The sequence below is a fragment of the Ctenocephalides felis genome, unplaced genomic scaffold, assembly GCF_003426905.1.
Source record: "Ctenocephalides felis isolate EL2017-DRISC unplaced genomic scaffold, ASM342690v1 CF-g0.4_SCAFFOLD_01886, whole genome shotgun sequence".
Classification (NCBI taxonomy): Eukaryota; Metazoa; Arthropoda; class Insecta; order Siphonaptera; family Pulicidae; genus Ctenocephalides; species Ctenocephalides felis.
The window spans coordinates 10,048,595-10,067,825 of record NW_020538040.1 but is presented as its reverse complement, the minus strand read 5'-3'; the positions used below and the strand labels follow the sequence as shown (position 1 = coordinate 10,067,825).

General features: G+C 27.5%; 1 protein-coding gene across 1 annotated transcript in view; it reads right to left on the bottom strand.

Annotated features, from left to right (window-relative positions):
- Positions 1-19,231, bottom strand: part of LOC113374607 (potassium voltage-gated channel protein Shaker-like) — a gene marked incomplete at its 3' end in the record, with an annotated part of 102,665 nt that overhangs the window by 72,850 nt on the left and 10,584 nt on the right. Inside the window, exon 3 of the mRNA XM_026614584.1 lies at positions 5,547-5,658. Coding sequence (XP_026470369.1) covers positions 5,547-5,658 — 112 coding nt within the window. The remainder of the gene's footprint in view (positions 1-5,546; positions 5,659-19,231) is intronic.

The following is a 19,231-nucleotide window of genomic DNA, read 5'->3' as shown; positions in this document are numbered from 1 at the left end:
TAGAATGCTTTTCTTGAAATATTATTATTCATACCTGGTACACGTGAATTGTGATGTTTAAAAATTACAGGGACGCATTAGGTTCTAAATAAACATTTATGAATATTCTTGTTTGGTTGTAGCATTTTATTTTACTTTATTTATGTTATTTTCTATTCCACCTTAAAATCATTTTCTTTAAATATTAAAGGTATTATTGAATGCGGATACAATTTTTTGTCGACGATTTCGAAGGCACCGATTAACAGATTTGAATAATTCAAAAAGCATAATAAATAATAGAATGTCAACCCCTTATTTATATTATACAATATGCCACAACAGAAACTAAAATCTTTTGGAGATATAAGTTTAGACTAAAATGGAGGAAAGTGTACAAAAAAATCCTGCACTAACTAAACAATTTAAATAAAGTTCAGGGCTTATAATCATGGTATGTTTCAATGTCGATTAGGAATAGGAATATAAAATTTTCACTATCAAAATCAAAAGTAGCAGGAACAACCTGGTTCAAAAGTACTACAGAGAATAGGAACTTTGTATCAACTATATCAAGAATGAGATTTGGACACACGTTGTCTAAAAACTATCTTTGGAGGATAGAAATACTACAAAATTTTATGTGCCAATATCTAGAAGAACCAGAAATATTAGACCATATCTTCTGAGAATTCAAAGGCAAAGACAAAAACAAAGGCAAACAATTAATTTATCATAAGCTGCAGGAAAAAGTACCTAATGTTTTTCCAGTAAATTTGCAAATCTAGCAACAATATTGATATATACAAAATTATCTATAACGTCATTTATAATAATGAGATAAACTTATAAACACATGGAATGTACATAAAATTATATAAATATGCAAAAGCTGACCAAATGATATGATGATCCATAGCCACATAAAATAAATAAAAAAAGCCTTGATGAAATGTAACAAAATGTTATAGCCCTGCTACAAGAAAAAACATTAAAGACCAAAGAACTCTTAAAACTCATATGTTTAATCACTTCTTTGCTTAGTTATAATAAATTTTATTTATCAGCAGTATCTCATGTTTATAAAGTTATTACTATACGGTTATCGTATATGGTATGATATAGATAACCTGATGCGTTTATCTGAAGCAATTATATTATATTTATATATATATATATATATATATATATATATATGCTATTTATTTCAAACACTAAATTTCATCTATATTTCTAATAAATTCGATCCTGTTTTCGGAGCATGTTTACCGAATGTGTCACAGCGAGCTGTCCGTTGGACTTTCAAACACAATGAGAATGATTTCATAACATATTCAAAATAATTATATATACACACATTTAAAATTCATACGAGAAACATATGTGTTCTTGATGGATTTATGCGTAAATAGAACATATTTCAAAATTTATTACTCGTTCAGGAGTTAGTTGAATGGATGGACAAGGATAATAGATGATTGATTGTGATGTACGTAAAAGACATTTAAAAAAATTCGTTCTTGCCAAACTCGATATGTGACTAAATTTGGATGAATAATGAATAATATGGATTGTAAAATGTTTTTTTTTTAATAATACTTGTTGAACAACAATTGGAACTTAGCAGTTCTGATAAACCTTTTCCCTAATAGCGTCGCTTTTTTAGAAGATAACCCAATGATTGTCCTAACTATATTTGATACATTATTTACATAATTATATTTCTAATATACTTCTGATAAATTTTTAATTAGGTGGAAAAATATCAGAGAATGTCTCATTTTTATTCCTATTTCTATTCCTAACTATATTCCTAATCCTATTCCTATTCCTAACTATATTTGATACATTAATCATATTGATATTTTTAAATACACTTTTAATATATTTTTAATTCGTTGCAAAAATGTCAGGAAATGTCGCTTTTCCCTTGTGGACATATTAAGCTCTATATTTCAAGTAAAACTGATATCATTGCCGCTTGATATCAGACTATCCAAGGTGTGGGTATTTGTATCCATATTTTTTTTTTAAATATAAATTTCGAAAAAGAAAATATATTTTTGTTAAAGACGAACCCGTTCACTATACGAATACAGATCTATCTACACTTTTAATTTTTTTAGTGATTTGTATTGTATTTTGCTTATATAATTATTAACATTGATATAGGTAATCAATATGTCAAATATAAATAATTAATTTTTTAAATAATATTTGTTATTTTATTTATTCATAAGCCGTGATCAATAATAGCAAATATTGCTTCAGATTTCTGTAAAATTCATTCATAATTCCAAATTATTTTTATACTCTATCCAAAGATAAAATAAAATTTCAGGAAAGAAACAAATATAAAATTAAATTACAGAATTGTGTAATATAAGAAATGTGGGCCTAATACTTGAAGTAAAAATAATTATATAACTGAATAATATTTAACTTAACATCATCATCTTTTATTTTTGTTTGTTTTCTAAAAAATTTAGTTTTCTGATAGACAATTTGTTTGTATATTTACATACTTAAGCCGACCAAACACCTTCTGGAAGTTGATTTACCAAAGTTTGTGTTAAAAAGTTAATTGATTCCAATAAATTTTTGGTTGGTAGAAGAATTTTTCATATTTCTCTTTATTAATATAAAGCATGTATAAATCCTATGAATTTTAGCCTTAAAAAAATAATATCATCTGCAGAAATGTATTGACAATACTCCAATGCCAGAACTATTTTGCAAAATTTCGATCCAGTTTTTATGATTTCGAACATGCACCACGTTCTGGATTTGTAAAGTGAAATGAAAATGTTCCATTTATAAAATTTCATTTTTTTAACTAAAATTATATATTTAACTAATTATTTGATTATAATTTTATGTATTTTTTACTATTCAATTTGCTGGTAAATATGTTGAACTGATTTAAGAAAACATACGATGCTTTTCAAAAAACTTTTTTACATACAACTTTCTGCGCAAAATTCTAAAACATGAATATTCATGTGGCTTAAATGTAAAGTTTAGTGCAAAAGAGTACAATTAAATTCTCTATTAAAAGATAAAATAAAATTTCATAAAAGAAAGAAAAATTAAATTATATTTTAGTGTCGTGTGATATAAAAAATATGGTTTTAAATATAAATAAACAAGCATTTAAGGACTTTATTTATAATTTCTCTTTTTCTTGAGCGTTTTGTATATTTATATAAACAATTAGTGAACGAGTTCGTCTTTCCATTAAATATTTTTTGAAGAAAAAACATTCTAAAACATTTGCGAACATTTGCCATTGAAGAAGTCAGTTTTATTTTGATCACCAGAAAATATGTGTAATGTGACTCTACTTGATGAAAAAATGAACAAAATACAATGAATATAGTGATTGTCTTTTTTTTATTATTTAGCAAAAATCTGCATATTTATATAAGTATTCAAAAAACGAGTGTGTCTATCTAATATTTTAACGGAATGTTCTACTAATTACATGAGACTTGAAGACTCTATTAATTTTTATTCGAAAGAAGAAATTTATATTAGATTTATTCAGGTTGAAACAGACCAAAAAATGGACAAAATAATAATTTGTCTCAGCTTTTTGGTCATGTCATAGATTTCGTTTTCAAATTCTTTAAGCTTTATTTTAAATCTGCTCATTTATGTACAGCAATAAATCGACAACTGCGCATTGTCATCAAATATTTTCTGGAAAAACATTATAAATTCTTTAAAAATTTAAATTTAAGTCACTATTTCATTTTGCTTAGCAGATAATATTTGCAAAAAACCTCCACATAATGACACAGACCACAAAATCAACAAATCGATAAATATAGTAATATTTTCCATCCTTTTAGTTGCAATGTCACACATATTTTTCATTTCTTAACCATATATTAAATATTTGTCTATTTATATGAGCAATCAGTAGACGAGTTTCCATCAGATATATTTTTTGAAAAAAAATCTAAATGCATTTACCAACAAAATTATAGTATCTGTTTTTATTTTGATCAGCAGATTATATCTGCAATGGACTTTCATATAATAAAACTAACCGGAAAAAATGAACAAAAAGATAAATCTAGCGGTCTTGTCCAAGGTTTTTAGGTTATGAAACCACAAATGTATCAAACAAGTTTGTGGTTTCAGATATTTTAGAAGAATGTGTTCAAAATTAGCACCTGACAGCTTTATCAAGAGTATTAGACAAAAAAATATGGATTATTTTTTGTACCATCGGTGACAAAATTTAATTCCAATAGATAAAAAATAGACAAGTCTAGTAGCATTTGCATTAAAAATGTTTTCCACATAACTTATTTAGACAAATTTTGGGATGACATTGAAATGTTATGTTACGGATTTGTAATTGTATGAGTTAGTGGTCACCAACTGTCAAAAAGCTATGTCAAATGTACTTCTTAAACATAACCTGTAAAAGGCACAAATAATAGTCTTATCATAAGTGCAACTTTCTGATGTCACCAATGATCAACCTCACTTTGACGAAGTCTGACCAAAGGTTCTGACATTTGAGCCAATTGGAGGTTAGGTTTTATGTGCAAAACAGCAAAGACGCAGTTTTCAGACATTTGATGACTACCAACTCATACGACTATAGATCCGTAACATAACATTTCTATGGTATCCCAGAATTAGTCCTTAAATCTATTTATAAAAGTTCTAAAGGTATGTCAAATCTACTTCTAAAACTTAACCTCTAAAAGGCACAATTAATAATCTTAGCATAGGTGCACCTTTCTGATGTCACCAATGATCAACATCACATTGGTGAAGTCAGACCAAAGGTAAAATTCTGACGTTTGAGCTAATTGGAGGTTAGGGTTTATATGTAAAGTAGCAAAAGCACAGCTTTTAGACAGTAGGTGACTACCAACTCATACGCATACGATTATAGACCCGTAACATAACATTTCTATATTATCTAAGAATTAGTCTATCCAGATAATAATCTTATCATAATATCTTTTTGATGCCACCAATGATCAACATCACATTGGTGAAGTCTGACAAAAGGTAAATTTCTGACATTTGAGCCAATTGGAGGTTAGGTTTTATGTGCGAAACAGCGAATACACAGCTTTTCGACAGTTGGTGACTACCAACTCACACGATTATAGACCCGTAACATAGCATTTCTATATAATCCAAAAATTAGTCCCGAAATCTATTTATAAAAGTTCTAAAGCTATGTCAAACCTACATCTAAAACCTAACCTCCAAAAAGGCTCAATTAACGATCTTATCATAAGTGCAACTGTTTGATGTCGCCAATGATCATTATCACATTGGTCCAAATTTAACCCTTTCCACTCGCGAATTTCGAGATTAATATGAATTTTGGCGCCGGAGCGGCGGCATCCGACTGAAAGGGGTTTAAATTCTGACATTTGAGCCAATTGGAGGTTAGGTTTTATGTACGAAACATCTAAAACACAGTTTTTTTACAGTTGATATACGATTATAGACCCACACTTTATATTTGTATGTTATCTGAGAATTATTCCCAAAATCTATTTCTAAATTTCTAAATCCTTTCTAATTACCTGTCTGTCCTCGTCCTCTGGTCGCCCCCATGGGCTAGTAAAGGGGGCGGCGGGGGGCAGAGCTCCTGCCTCGGCTTGAGGACAGGCGTCAGCCCCCATTTCTCGATAAACTCTATGCGGGAAATGATTGAAGCTAACACCGCACTCCACTCTAGTGCGGGGTTCCTTCTAGCGGAGCACCCCGCTACGCTACTTCGAGGACCCCCTTGGCAGCATTATTCACTTTTCGGCCAATGACGTTCCGCATTTTCGGGGGCTATTGGACTCCTGAATTTTTAATTTGGTTTTGAAGATCGATGGACAGTCATATCTTGGATGAGGATTGAAGATTGATTTGGTGTTTTGTGAAGATATTTTTGATTTTGTTGTTTTGATGTCTTTAGTAAATACCTAGTTTAGAGGGATTTTAGAGTTCTTCCTCATAATTTTCTAAATTGGAATTGGAAATGTGATCAAATACAGTAGATTTACAAATTTTAAAAAATAATAAAAAATAGCTGAAAATCAGTTTAATTTTTAGATTCTATAATCCCAGTTGTAATTTTGATATTTCTATTTCTTCCTATAATACTGATTCCACAAACTTTCTATGTTCCAGCAACATACTTTATAGTAATTTAGAATAGTTGTTTCTCAAGAAACGTAAAATTTTCTGATTCTCCAAAGGCAATTCATTCTCCATCAGTTTGCCAAATTGGGTGTTCTATTATTCTTACTCTTTAACATCAAATTTTTAAAAATGTTTGGAAAAATCTTGTAGCTGAAGCAGGTTTCAATCTCTATCTACTATTTCCTGAGTACTATAAATTTCGGTGGATTTTACATAAATTTTTTGTCCACATTTACTATCCAACATTGTTTACCATCAATAGAATGGATTCGTTAGTTTATTATCAGCTACGATTCATAATATTTCTAATTTTTTATTAAATTGTATTAAGAATTTTTTGGTAATATAATTTTGTACGTATCTCTTCGCTTTTACAATTCGTAAGACATCAAAATTTTGTTTTGGTTAACACAATTTTGTTAAATAGCTAAAATTTACGGATGGAAGTATTCGTATCGGTTATAAAAAAATTACCATCTAACTTGAATTTTTGGAATGTTTCAACAAATCAACGTATAATTTTGAAATTGACTTTTGTTTACAGTTAATACTTTTTTTTTCTTAAATCAATACTTCTTCAGCATCCAAAGCGTCTACGTTACTCTACTTCAATTTGTCAATAAGCTCTAAGTGCAGGATTTTACATTAATTACAGTTTCTAAATCACTTTTTTCCGCCCAAAATAATTTTTTATAGGTACACATTTAACATTTATACACGATTTTCACGATTGTTGGTTTTAATTATTCACAACACTATAACGACACAAATTGGGACTCAAAATATCGAAATTTCACAGCATAATGGACACAAATTTTGTTCTAACACGACATCATAAACAGTTAGACACCAAAATTCAGTTTTTTGAAATCGTTCAACACAAAATTAACATATAACATTACTCAATTGAGAAAAACAATCGGTCAACTGTGCATTTTTGTTTCGGGAAAGTTTCGATATGTTACAAATATATTTTACGTGTTTTGGATTGTTCAATGTACGTATTTGGGTTTTAATAACATTATTTAAATTTTGTATAAATTTTAGAAAAGAATTTGTGCAAAAATCATCACAACGTATTAAAAAAATTCACTTCGAACAAAATGTTCCTTCCAACAGTGTTTTTTACTGTTTTTTCACGATGCTGAGGTCCCACTAAATATTACCTCGTCACATTTTCACTTGAATTTTTTAGTGTCATTTTTCTGTTTAACTAAAAGTATCTTGTCCACTCGATTTTTCTAACTGTCCGTTATTGTTAATTCGTTAAATAAAAAATTTTAGCGGCAAAACGACCGCAGCCAGCGGTCGTTTTATGAGCTTCATCGATCCACTGAAATTCTGTGAATGTGTTTGAATGTGTATAGGTATATTTTATATAGTAAGAGTGCTGACAGAAAGATTATTCACTACTTATCTAAACCAGAAATTTTGTGTATTGTGTAATACTTATATTTATAAGAAATAATTATAGGTAGGAGTAGAATACCATAATTTGACACGATCGAGACATCAGAATTTTAATTTGTATAAAAAAATTATTTTTTTATAAGGTATGCAGTCAAATTTGACGATTAAATGGTAATTTAGTATTAAATGGTAATTTAGTATTAAATTTGCAAATAAGAATTGTTATTGGATTAATTACAATAAATTATTCAATAATATTTAAAACATCTTTAACGTTTGAGACTAAATTGAAAGTAACATTATACTTTTGGATATTAAGTTTGTAATATATGAATTTATAATATTCATTTCAATTTATTAATTAATACCGAATCATAGTTAGTACATGTTTATTTTATTTAATACAACATAGCTGTATTTTTTTGTATATTTAGCTGTTATATAATTATATTCAAGAAGATGTAATAAGATGGCAGGCATAATACCAAATCTTTAGATTATGAGATAACTCAGATATAAACTAATCCATTTTTTTAAGAATCATATATATATACTGCGTAGTTTCAAAATTTATAAATGATTCTAATTATTACTTTGCTGCATTTAATATTGTGTTACAATTCATTTAGGTACCTTTTCTTTAATAGATAATTTTAAATTTTTACAAATACTATCAACTTAATACCTTGATGTCGACTTTACGTGCTAACAAATTTATACTGTTCAATTTATATTCAAAAATCTACCTTTAAATTTATGACTGTGTATCCAAAAGAGTTACATCTATCCTCATTTTTGGCAGAAATATGATCATAATTAAAATTATCTAAATTGTTTCTATATTGATGTATAATTTGTTGTAGTTCTAGTAAATTTAAGTAACTTCAAAATTTTAACTTAATATTATTTTTTTTTTAATTTGTGAAAAGTTACAAAAATAATATATCTGAGAAACATGTATTTAACATTAGTTAATCCTTTAGTCGCGAAATTCAAAAAGTGTAATTTTAGAACCTCAAACTTAATATTTTTTGAAACTAGTACCAAATTTCTAATATTATTATAGGAAATTTCAATAGAATAGTTAAAAATCATTTTGATATTATTTCTGATATTTTGAAAAAATAAGTACAAAAGTATGCTTCTAATTGAAAATAGTTTGTTCGAGCATTTTGGTGTCAAAAAAACTTGGAAAATTCTGATTGAAATTGTAATTCTCCTACTGCAATTGTGATTCTATGATTAGAATTGAAATTCCATGATTGGAATTGTAATTTTCTTATTGGAATTTTATTTGCAATCTGATTGAAATTGTAATTCTCTGATTGGAATTGTAATTCTCTGAATAGAATTGTGATTATAGGATTGAAATTGAAATTTAAATTGCAATTTTATGATTGGAATTAAAATTACAATTTCTTGTTTGGAATTGTAATTAAGTGATTGGAATTGTAATTTTCTAATTGAACTTGTAACTATCTGATTGGAATTAAATTCTGTGACTAAAATTTTAACACTCTAAATGGAATTTGTAATCTACTGATTCGACTTGAAATATTCTGATTAGAATTGTAAATTTCTGATTAAGTGTAATTTTTTTATTGGAATTGTAATTCTCCAGTTGGAATTGTTATTATCCGATTGGAATTGTAATTATCTGATCGGAATTGTATTTTTCTAATCGGAATCTGATTGAAACTGTAATTCCCTGATATTAATTGTAATTTCATTATTGAAATTGTAAACCTCCGAATGAAATTGTAATTCTCGAATCAAATTTTAGTACTCTGATTGGAATTATAAATTTTTAATCGGATTTGTTAATAATTTGTTCAAGATCATGAATAGCATATCTTAACACGTTTGCGCACTGAATGCTGTAGCATATATTTTCATCTATCTATCGCATTCCAATTTTGAAATCAATCCACATAACCTCACGTTTTTGAAATTATTACACCTGTCAAGGTAATGACTGGTTCTGTAGGTACTTTTATCTATATTTTCTATCTATATATTTTCTCATAATTAGCTCGGGTAAGCACATTGGGTACAATAGAAGCGCAATATTTGACATGGATGCTATAGCATCCATAATGTATAAAGATTAATATATAATAATCTGACTACTATTATAAACAGTGTTTAATCAAATTTTGGATATCACATCCAATTTAAAAATAAAAAGGTTATCAATTTTTTGTACTTTGCTACAATATGCATTGGACGCAAACATGGTGATTGAAGTATTTGAATCATAGAATATATAAGCTTTTGTAAATTATAATAATAATGCAAGAATGAATTTAGTTATTGCACAAATGTCTACGGCAGTATATTGCACATTTGTGGAACATCAAATGACCATATTTTAGGCAGTATTTTAAGAAATGGCAGTGAATTAGACATTTGTTTGACCAGACTTCAGCTTTTAGGGATTTGAGCTTCAACCAGCGGACCAGCTTTCGCACAAAGCTCCTGTTCCTAAGATTTTTAAAAAATACATCATTTTCCATTATCATTCATCTATTTATTCCCTAGCTCTCGGTTAATTCCGAATATGTTTAAATGTATTGCGATACATCCAAGAATGAGCTCTACGACCACACGTAGACGGTCGTAGAGCCGAGAAGTGAGCATGCGTTGGAAACGGCTTCCGCAGGCGCATTGAGGACGCTTTTTGGTATTATATTTGAAATGCGGATTTTTTCTAGCTCTGGAATTGATAAATTTTTTATTTGCCAGTAATAGATAAAAATTTTTGGAGAGGAATCGGGAATGTGGAAGCGGGTACCCGCAGGATCGTACAACCCCGGCGAGGTAAAAGGTCAGATCTTGTCTTGGATTGTAAAAAATAATACAGTCAATTTGATTTTAGTAATAATTAATTGCAGATACTTTTTGTTTAGTTTATGATATCGGTGTTTATGAACATTATATAGTCTTTTTCTTATTTCTATCTTACAGTAGTTTTATATTCTAAACATTCTTTAACATTATCGGTTGGGAGAAAAGAACTCCAATATTTGTATATGAACATTTATATGAAACAATAACGGATTTCTTTTTCTCCAACCTAATATAAGTGCTGGTGAATAATTTTCCGTAGGGTTAGCTATGGTAATCGGAACAAAAGAATATTGTTTATATATTTTTACATTTGAAAGGTTTCTGAGCATTTTGGCGTACCTCAGAAAAAATGTATGTATGCGATTGTGTATGTATGTATATACACATGCCAAGACAATTTTTTGTTGACGATTTCGAGAGTACGGATCAACCGATTAAAATGATTCAAAACAACATTCGATTCCTATTGTTGGAATTAGACGTGCTGATTAGTTTTTAGTTTTTATAAAGATAGGTCCAACCGTTTTCGAAATACGGAGCTGAATATGCAAAGAGTGTCAATTTTTGAGAGAACTAAGCATTCGATTAAAATGATTCAAAATACTTTCTGCTTGTGTTGACGAAAAAATTGCTTTTGAGTTTTTTTTTATTATTTCATAATTAAAATTTTCTTTTTTTTTTAAAAAAAACATTTTTTGACAATTTATCTTATAGTTGTTTCACATTGCTGTATTAGTACTAAACATTTTTTTAAATTTCTAAGCATTTTGTAAAAACTAATAAAAATTATATATGCGGCTGTATGTATGTATGTATGTATGTATGTATGTATGTATGTACCAAGACAAATTTTTGTTGACTATATCGAGAGTACGGAATAACCGATTAGAGTGATTCACAAAACATTCGATTCCTATTGATGAGGAGTCGCTCTGATTAGTTTTTAGTTTTTATAAAGGTTGGTCCAGCCGTTTTGAGTTTAAGGGGCGAATAATTCCATGAATGATAATTCAATTTTTGAGAGAACGGATCGTCCGATTTGAATGATTCATAATATATTTCAGTTATATTGATTAAGAAAGATTTGATTAAATTTTTGGTGAGGCAAGTTTAGCGGCTTTGGAGATAAAAAAAATGAAAAATGCCATTTGGCGGTCAAGAATGATCTTTGATTATTATAAAGATTTTTAAAAAAACATAGTTGGATAAAAAAAATTTTTGGTAAATCCAGGGTTTTGGAGATCAAAAAAAGTTAAATGTCATTCGGCGGTGAAAAATGATCCTTAATATTATATACAGATTTTAATAATAAGTACAAATTCTGTTTAAATTTTTATAGGTATCGTACCAACAACTTTCTTATATAGTTCAAACAAATGTTCTCGGCATTTTTGATAATAGGATTTAATGAACTTTGAATGGGTTGAAATTTTTCAAGAAATTTCAAAATGTTCAAAAAAGCAGATTTTTCAAAAAATTCAAAATTTTCAAAAATAATTGATTTTTTCAAAAAATTCTAAATTTTCAAAGAAGATTTGAATTCAAATTTTTCATAAAAGTAATTTTTTCATTGTTTTTCACAAATTTCAAAATTTTCAAAAATTTATGTCGGTATGTTATCATAAACCTTTGTATCTAGGTATGTTTTTAAGGCAGAGTTTTTTTTATAGATAATCAGTTCTATAAAAATTTCAAGTCTGAAATTTGTTTTTTGTATTAGTTTATTCTGGCTTAGTGTATTTAGAAAATTTTTTGCTACTTCGATTTGGATAGAAAAAAAAACCTTGACTGTTCTTCAAAACCAAAGCAATTAAAGTGTCTATTCTAGGCCTGGTTTCATTTCGACAGCTCTAATATTATTTTATTTTGATTCATAAACTATGTCTTGCCCTTTGTCGAAAGTAATGGATATATAAATGAATATGTAGATCATCAATCAGAAGAAATTGATCTGCTAACGAAACGTAATTGTGACTGTCTATATTTTCATTGTTTTACACCAGTAATGTTTTTATGTCTGTAGAAACTTTCCGATTATGTTCCGACTATTAGGCACAAAAACGACATAATTTAAGGTTTATAATAACTTATATAAACATAAAACAAAATTCAAATGATGATAATGATTTGTATTTATTTTCTTAACTCTTATGAAGTATACTGTTTTTTTTTTAAAGTTTAAGGGCCTTGTAAAAATAAATGTTCGGTGTCGTAACCATTTTTTACTGTAATTTTTTTTTAATTTTAAAAGATGTTAACAAGTTTTAATTTGATATGCAATTTAAGACGAGATCAGTTTTCATAATTAGAAATCACTTTAAAAGAGAATAATATCATGTAAGCAACAATAATTATTAAAAATAATGAAACTACATTTACAATATAACTGGCCAGATTATGGCGGATTGGTTCTTTCGATTTTCAAAAAAAAAAATACAAATTTAATTTATTCGGATTTTTTTATTAGAAAAAAAAATAGTATTGGAAAGTCAGTAAAACAATTATTTTGTTTAATTCAATAATTTTTAGTCAATTAAAATAATGAGATACATTTGAGAAATATTATGCAAAGGTGAGGAACTTTAGATCCTATGTAAGTCAACTTATTTTAGGCTTTAAAAGCCTTAAATTAAAATTCTAAAAGCCCATATTAAATATTACTAAAATAACAAAACAATTAATAATTTTTTTGTTCAAGCTAGAAAAATGGTTATAACAGGTCGAATTGACAAATCAAACAAATGATTTATTTTATTATTGACACCACAAATCTTTGGCATTTGGGAAAAAATTCTTGTGCCTTGATTGGAATGTTTTTGTCACATTCACCATATGGTCCTGATCTTGCACCATCTGATTACTTTTAGTTTCAATTTTTAGAATTCCTTAAATTTAGAAAAATCAATAATGATGATGGTGTCAAATTGTACCTGATTCAGTTTTTTGCTAATTAGAACCAGAAGTTTTATATAAGTGGGACAATGATGCTACTTGAGAGATGACAAAATGTCAATGATCGAAATGAACAATAAAAAGAAATTCAGAATAAAGTCATTTAGTTCTATAATTTTTCCCATGATTTTCTAAGAAATATGCGCACTTACTTAGTTGCCAACCTAATACATGCAACAAAACGTTTTTGAATGGGTATCAAAAATTAGATAAGAAAGTCTTTGGACGTAATGATGTAAAAATTCGTATTTAATTTTAGTAACTACGTCTACAAGATATGAATTTTTTTAAGTGAATGGATTCGAATTGATCGAGTGATTTTATTCATACAACTGAAAAATCTAAACTCAATAGTTAAGTAGATAATATTTAATCTGTAATTAATATTCAGTAACTAATATAAAATAATTTACCATTTTAAGATCTTATTATTCGTATAACATAAAATATATTATATATGTTGAATTACATTAAATGATTAAAATATAGAGTATTACCCAAGGGCATTATACTTCAACAATGTTTATGAATATTGTTTTACATTTTATATTAGTAATCAGTATAAATAAGATAAGGCTCAAAAAGGAAAATAGAACAAATCGAGAAATGCTGATACTGATTTTTGCGCATGGTCTATTTATTAAAAATTCAAATAATTTTTATAACTAAACTAATTGTTATAGGCCTATAATATTTTAAACTGTTCGGTTTGACTATCAACTTCTATCACTAAGCAATGTTTCATCAAAAACCCAAAAGAGTAAATTTGAGGTTCTCCTTGTTAGTCTGATTACAAAAACTAAAGTTAGACTGTATTATTATCAATAGACAATATCTATCAAATTATCATTTAACTTCTTCTATGCAGTTTTCAAAATCAAAATTCAAGAAGAGTCAACCTGAAGTTCTCCTTGTTAGTCTGATTAGTCTGATTTTAGAAAAAAACTAAAGTACACAGATATAAAGTAGAAAAACGTCGAAAGCCAATAGATCAGTTACTAGTAGACCTTCTTATCATCAATAGACAATAACTATCAAATTATCATTTAATATTTTTTATGCAGTTTTATCAAAATTCGAGAAGAGTAAACCTGAAGTTCTACTTGTTAGTCTGATTATGAAACACTGAAGTACACAAATATGAAGTAGAAAATGTCTAAAACTAGAAGATCATTTATTAGACCGTATTATTATCAATAGACAATCACTATCAAATTATCATTTAACATTTTCGAAGCAATTTTATCAAAGTTCGAGAGAGTAAACCTAAGATTTTCCATGTTAGTCTGATTATGAAAAACTGAAGTACACAGAGATGAAGTAGAAAATGTCTAGAGCTAGTAGATTGGCTCGTAGATACTTTTATCATCAATAGACACTATCAACTAATCATTTAACATTTTCAATGCAGTTTTATCAAAATTCAAGAAGAGTGAACCTGAGGTTCTCCTTGTCAGCAAAACTAAAGTACACAGAGATGAAGTAGAAAATGCCTAAAGCTAGTAGATTATCTGGTAGACTCTTTTGCCATCAATAGGCAATGACTATAAAATAGGAAGCATCTATTATTTAAAACTTTAATTAATTTTTTATAATTAAACCACTGCTCACAAGCCTATAATATTTTAAACTGTTCGGTTTGACTATCAACTCTATCAACATGCAAAGTTTCAGCAAAATCCAAAATGAGTAATTCTTTGGTTTTCCTTGTTAGTCTGATTATAGCAGAAAATGTCTAAACCTATTCGATCACCTAGTAGACCTTCTCATCATCAATTGACAATAACTACCAACTAACCATCTCCCATTTTCAATGCACTCTTCGATCTTATTACAAAATCTAATTTTTAATCATGAATCCTTTATCCGTCGTAGGGTTCAAGTACACGAGTCGACATTGGGTGCATGAACCCTATATACGCCCCCGCAAATTCCTCGTTCCTTTCCCGGCGCCCTTTTCCCTTCATCCTCGACCGTTGTATCCCAAAAGGGACGCCGGCAACCTCAATGCGCCCGCGCTTGCGTACTTCGACTCCAAATCGTCGGCAATGAAGAAAATTTAGGAAAAATTGAAATATAGCAATTATCGAATTTGATAAATTGGTGATTGAGGATTTTAATCCTTGGTTATGTGAATGAAGTATTGGAAGTTTGGATTGTGTTTGAATTTTGATGTGTATTTGGCTTGGTTAACGCACGTATGCAAGGTTCTAATAATTTTGATTGCTTAATATTATGATTTTAATAGTTGATGCCTTATAAACACAAGAAATTTCAATATGCAAATGGCTTGATGATCAGAAAATTCATGACCACATAATTTTTTTTTTTAAGTTAATACATTTTTGGAAGTATATATAGCACTTTGTGGGAGTACATTTGTGGGAGTATAACTAGTACTTTGTGATGTTCTACATTTTAACGATTTTTATTAAAATTTTCTCAAATAGATTTTCATATGTCAAAGATCAAGGGATCAGCAATTTCCCAAAATGTCTCCTAATTGGAAAATCTTAACGAAATTAAGCAATGAGCAAATAAGAAAATAAATGAATCAATGAAGAAAAAATAAATCATTTTAATATAAACGTGATTCAAAGAATAAATGATCCAAAATGTAAATGATCCAAAATATAAATAAAATAAATAATAAGAAAATAAATGAGTCCATGAAGAAAAAATATCATTTTAATAGAAACGTGATTCAAAGAATAAGGGAATTAAAATATAATTTAAATGCTGATTAAATAAAAAATTCAGAACACTAATAAGTGATAAATTAATATGCAATGTATATTTTGAATAAAAAATAAATCAATTAATTAAATAATAGATAAATATAGATAAATCATAGATTTCTAATCTTTTCAGTCAATCGATTAATAACTAATAAATTTTTTATAATATAATTATATTGGATTCATAATAAATTATAATGTAATGATTGTAATGTAATAAATTTATAACAAATTATAATGTAATTATTTATAGTAAAATATAATTTAATAAATTCAATTATAATAAAGTTTTAATAGAAGTTTGTGGTAAAATTATAGTGAATAAATAAATAAAATATAAATGAGTTAATAAATATGAAAATAAATAAAATATACATATGGGCAATGAATAAACTAATAATGAATTTTTAAATAAATAAAATAGTTTTAATATATAAATTAATAAATAAATGAATTAAATAAAAATATAAATGAAAAAAATGAATGTATGCATTATTAAATATAAATTTTTTAAAAAGAAATAAAAAATGTATTATAAACAATTAGAATTAATGAAATTGCAATCTATATGTCATTCTGGTCAAAAAATTAATCTTGTTTAAAAAGTTCAATTTGAAAAATAGTCATCTGATAGTCGATAATTTTATGATTTAAAAAAAAAAAACATTGAATAAACTACGTTTTGTCAGCTGATTCAATACTATTTGAAAAAATAAATTTAGATACCATTAAATGCAAATATTTAAAAATTTAATAAAAATATTGTATAGAAAATCATATAATATAAAATTTTTATTTAATGAGGTTCTATTCTAAATGTTATTATTGATAAAAAAAAATGCTATTTGAAAAATAGTCATTTTATACAAATAAATTTAAGATAGTTGATCTATTTTAAATTTAAATCAATTCAATTTGTTGTAGATAATTTCATGATTTAAAGATAAATTTCAATTAATGAAATGATGTTAGATGATTAAATTCTATTTTAAAAATTCTTTATAACCGTTCAGTTATTATTCTTTATGGAAAATATGCATAACTATTTATTATCATTTGTGTAATGTTGTTTTTAGATTTATTTTTCTAATAATTTAATAAACAGCAATCAAAATTGCATATAATTCTATAAGCTGTTCTTCTATGAGATTTTAGAAATTTGAGTATTATTTTTATTAATACCAATTTGATATCAAAATTACATTTAATTCTATAAGCTATTCATCTATGAGTGTTTAGAAATTTGAACATTATTTTTATTAATACTAATTTGTTTCTATAACGCTTTCAAAAGATTTTTTGTTAATATTTAAAAACATGTAATTCATTAAAACGCTTGAAAATAAATCTACAAATGAGATTAATTTTTATTTTGTAATTTGAAACTTGTCATGAATAATTTTGTCTTATATTTATATTTTTAGTTGAAACCGGTGACTTTATTTGTTTTTCGGTTATTGGAATTAGTATGATATAATCTGGTTTATAATTTTAGTTTTTGTATCTAGACTTACTAGATTTGAAAAATTATAGAAATACATCCAGGATTTTCAGAATTATATACATATTTTAGGATTATGTAAATGATAATCTATATCTGCCCAAAATTAAAGAAATTTTTGTGTACGTTTCATACAATTTTTCAACTTCTCCCAATTACTGAAATAATTATTTTTATCATTATTATCATTGTTGTTATTATTTTATCTGCAAGCATGTGAGTGCAAACTAAATGCCTCAAAAATTTGTAAATCAAGTTTGGTGTTTTGGTGTCTTGGTGTAAGTGTATAAATATCGTTATAAATGTATCATTTACTGTCCACTAATTTTTTTTACCTATCACAACAAACAACGTACAACAATTCACTTTTGAAAACGCGTTTACGCCCTTCGCACTTGAACACCTAGACCTTTGTCATCTGGCTTCTAGCACTTCGAACAACCTTTTGTGACACTTCGAGTTGTGTTCGAAATATTCTAGAACTACTCTCGAACACAATCGATTGATTTTTGTTGTTTCTAATGATTAATTTTGGAAAAATCTTGTGTTTTTCCAAAATAACGACGATTTTTCGTCGAGTCGGCGTGCGCGGTTCCGTAAGCGAGATGGTACTGCCGAAACGTTGGCGGAGAACACTGATAGCGTCCGACATCTTTGCACAGACGCAGAATCGGGACCCGGGACATTAGAGCAGGGAAGGGAAAGGTAGATCTATTCTAAGGGCTACATTGTAATTGTCATAGTTTTACATGATATTGACCACGCGTGGTTGACAACATTTATGTGAAAACTCGTGGTTGCATGGCATCGAGCCTTAAGGAAAATTGCTGAAATCCCGTACCAAAAATTATTATTTTTTCAAAAACAATTAACATTTTTGAAAAAAATTTACTTCGAAAAAATTAGATTTTTGAGAAACTATAAATTCGACAAAAAATTACCTTTTTTGGAAAAAAAATTGTTTGGAAAAAAAAGTTTTTTTTTATTTTGGCATAGTTTGGAAATTCTGAACTGTTTTTCAAAGCAATTGTAATGCTTTAAGTGCATAGAGACAAAATGTCTAAGCGCGTAAGCGCCGCGTCGCCGTTTAACGGATAAACAATGGTACGGAACCCGGACAAACAAAGACGGAATGTAAACAAAATCCATACTTATTGTTAAAATATCTAATAATTTAATGTGCATATGTCTAATAATCATTTTTGACCGCCAAATGACTTTTTTTACTTTTTCCATTAGATCTCCGAAACCGCTAGACCTGCCTTTATAAAAATTTGATCAGTTCTTCATCTAGTCAATACAAGTAAATTTTTTTTTGAATTATTAAAATCGGACGCTCCGTTCTCTTAAAAACTGAGTTAACGTTTGTGGCACTTTTGCCTTGTATCTTCGGAACGGCTAGACTGCCTTCGCTAATAACTAATCAGCACGTCTCCTTATCAACAGCAATCGAATGTTTTTTGAATATTGAAATTGGTTGAACCGTTGTTCCGAAATCGTCGACGAAAATTTGTATCCGCACACACACCACATACACAATACATCCATTTTTTCTAAGGTATGCAAAATTGTTCAGAAACCTCTAAAACGTAAAAATATATAAAAATTTTCATTTTCGATTTTT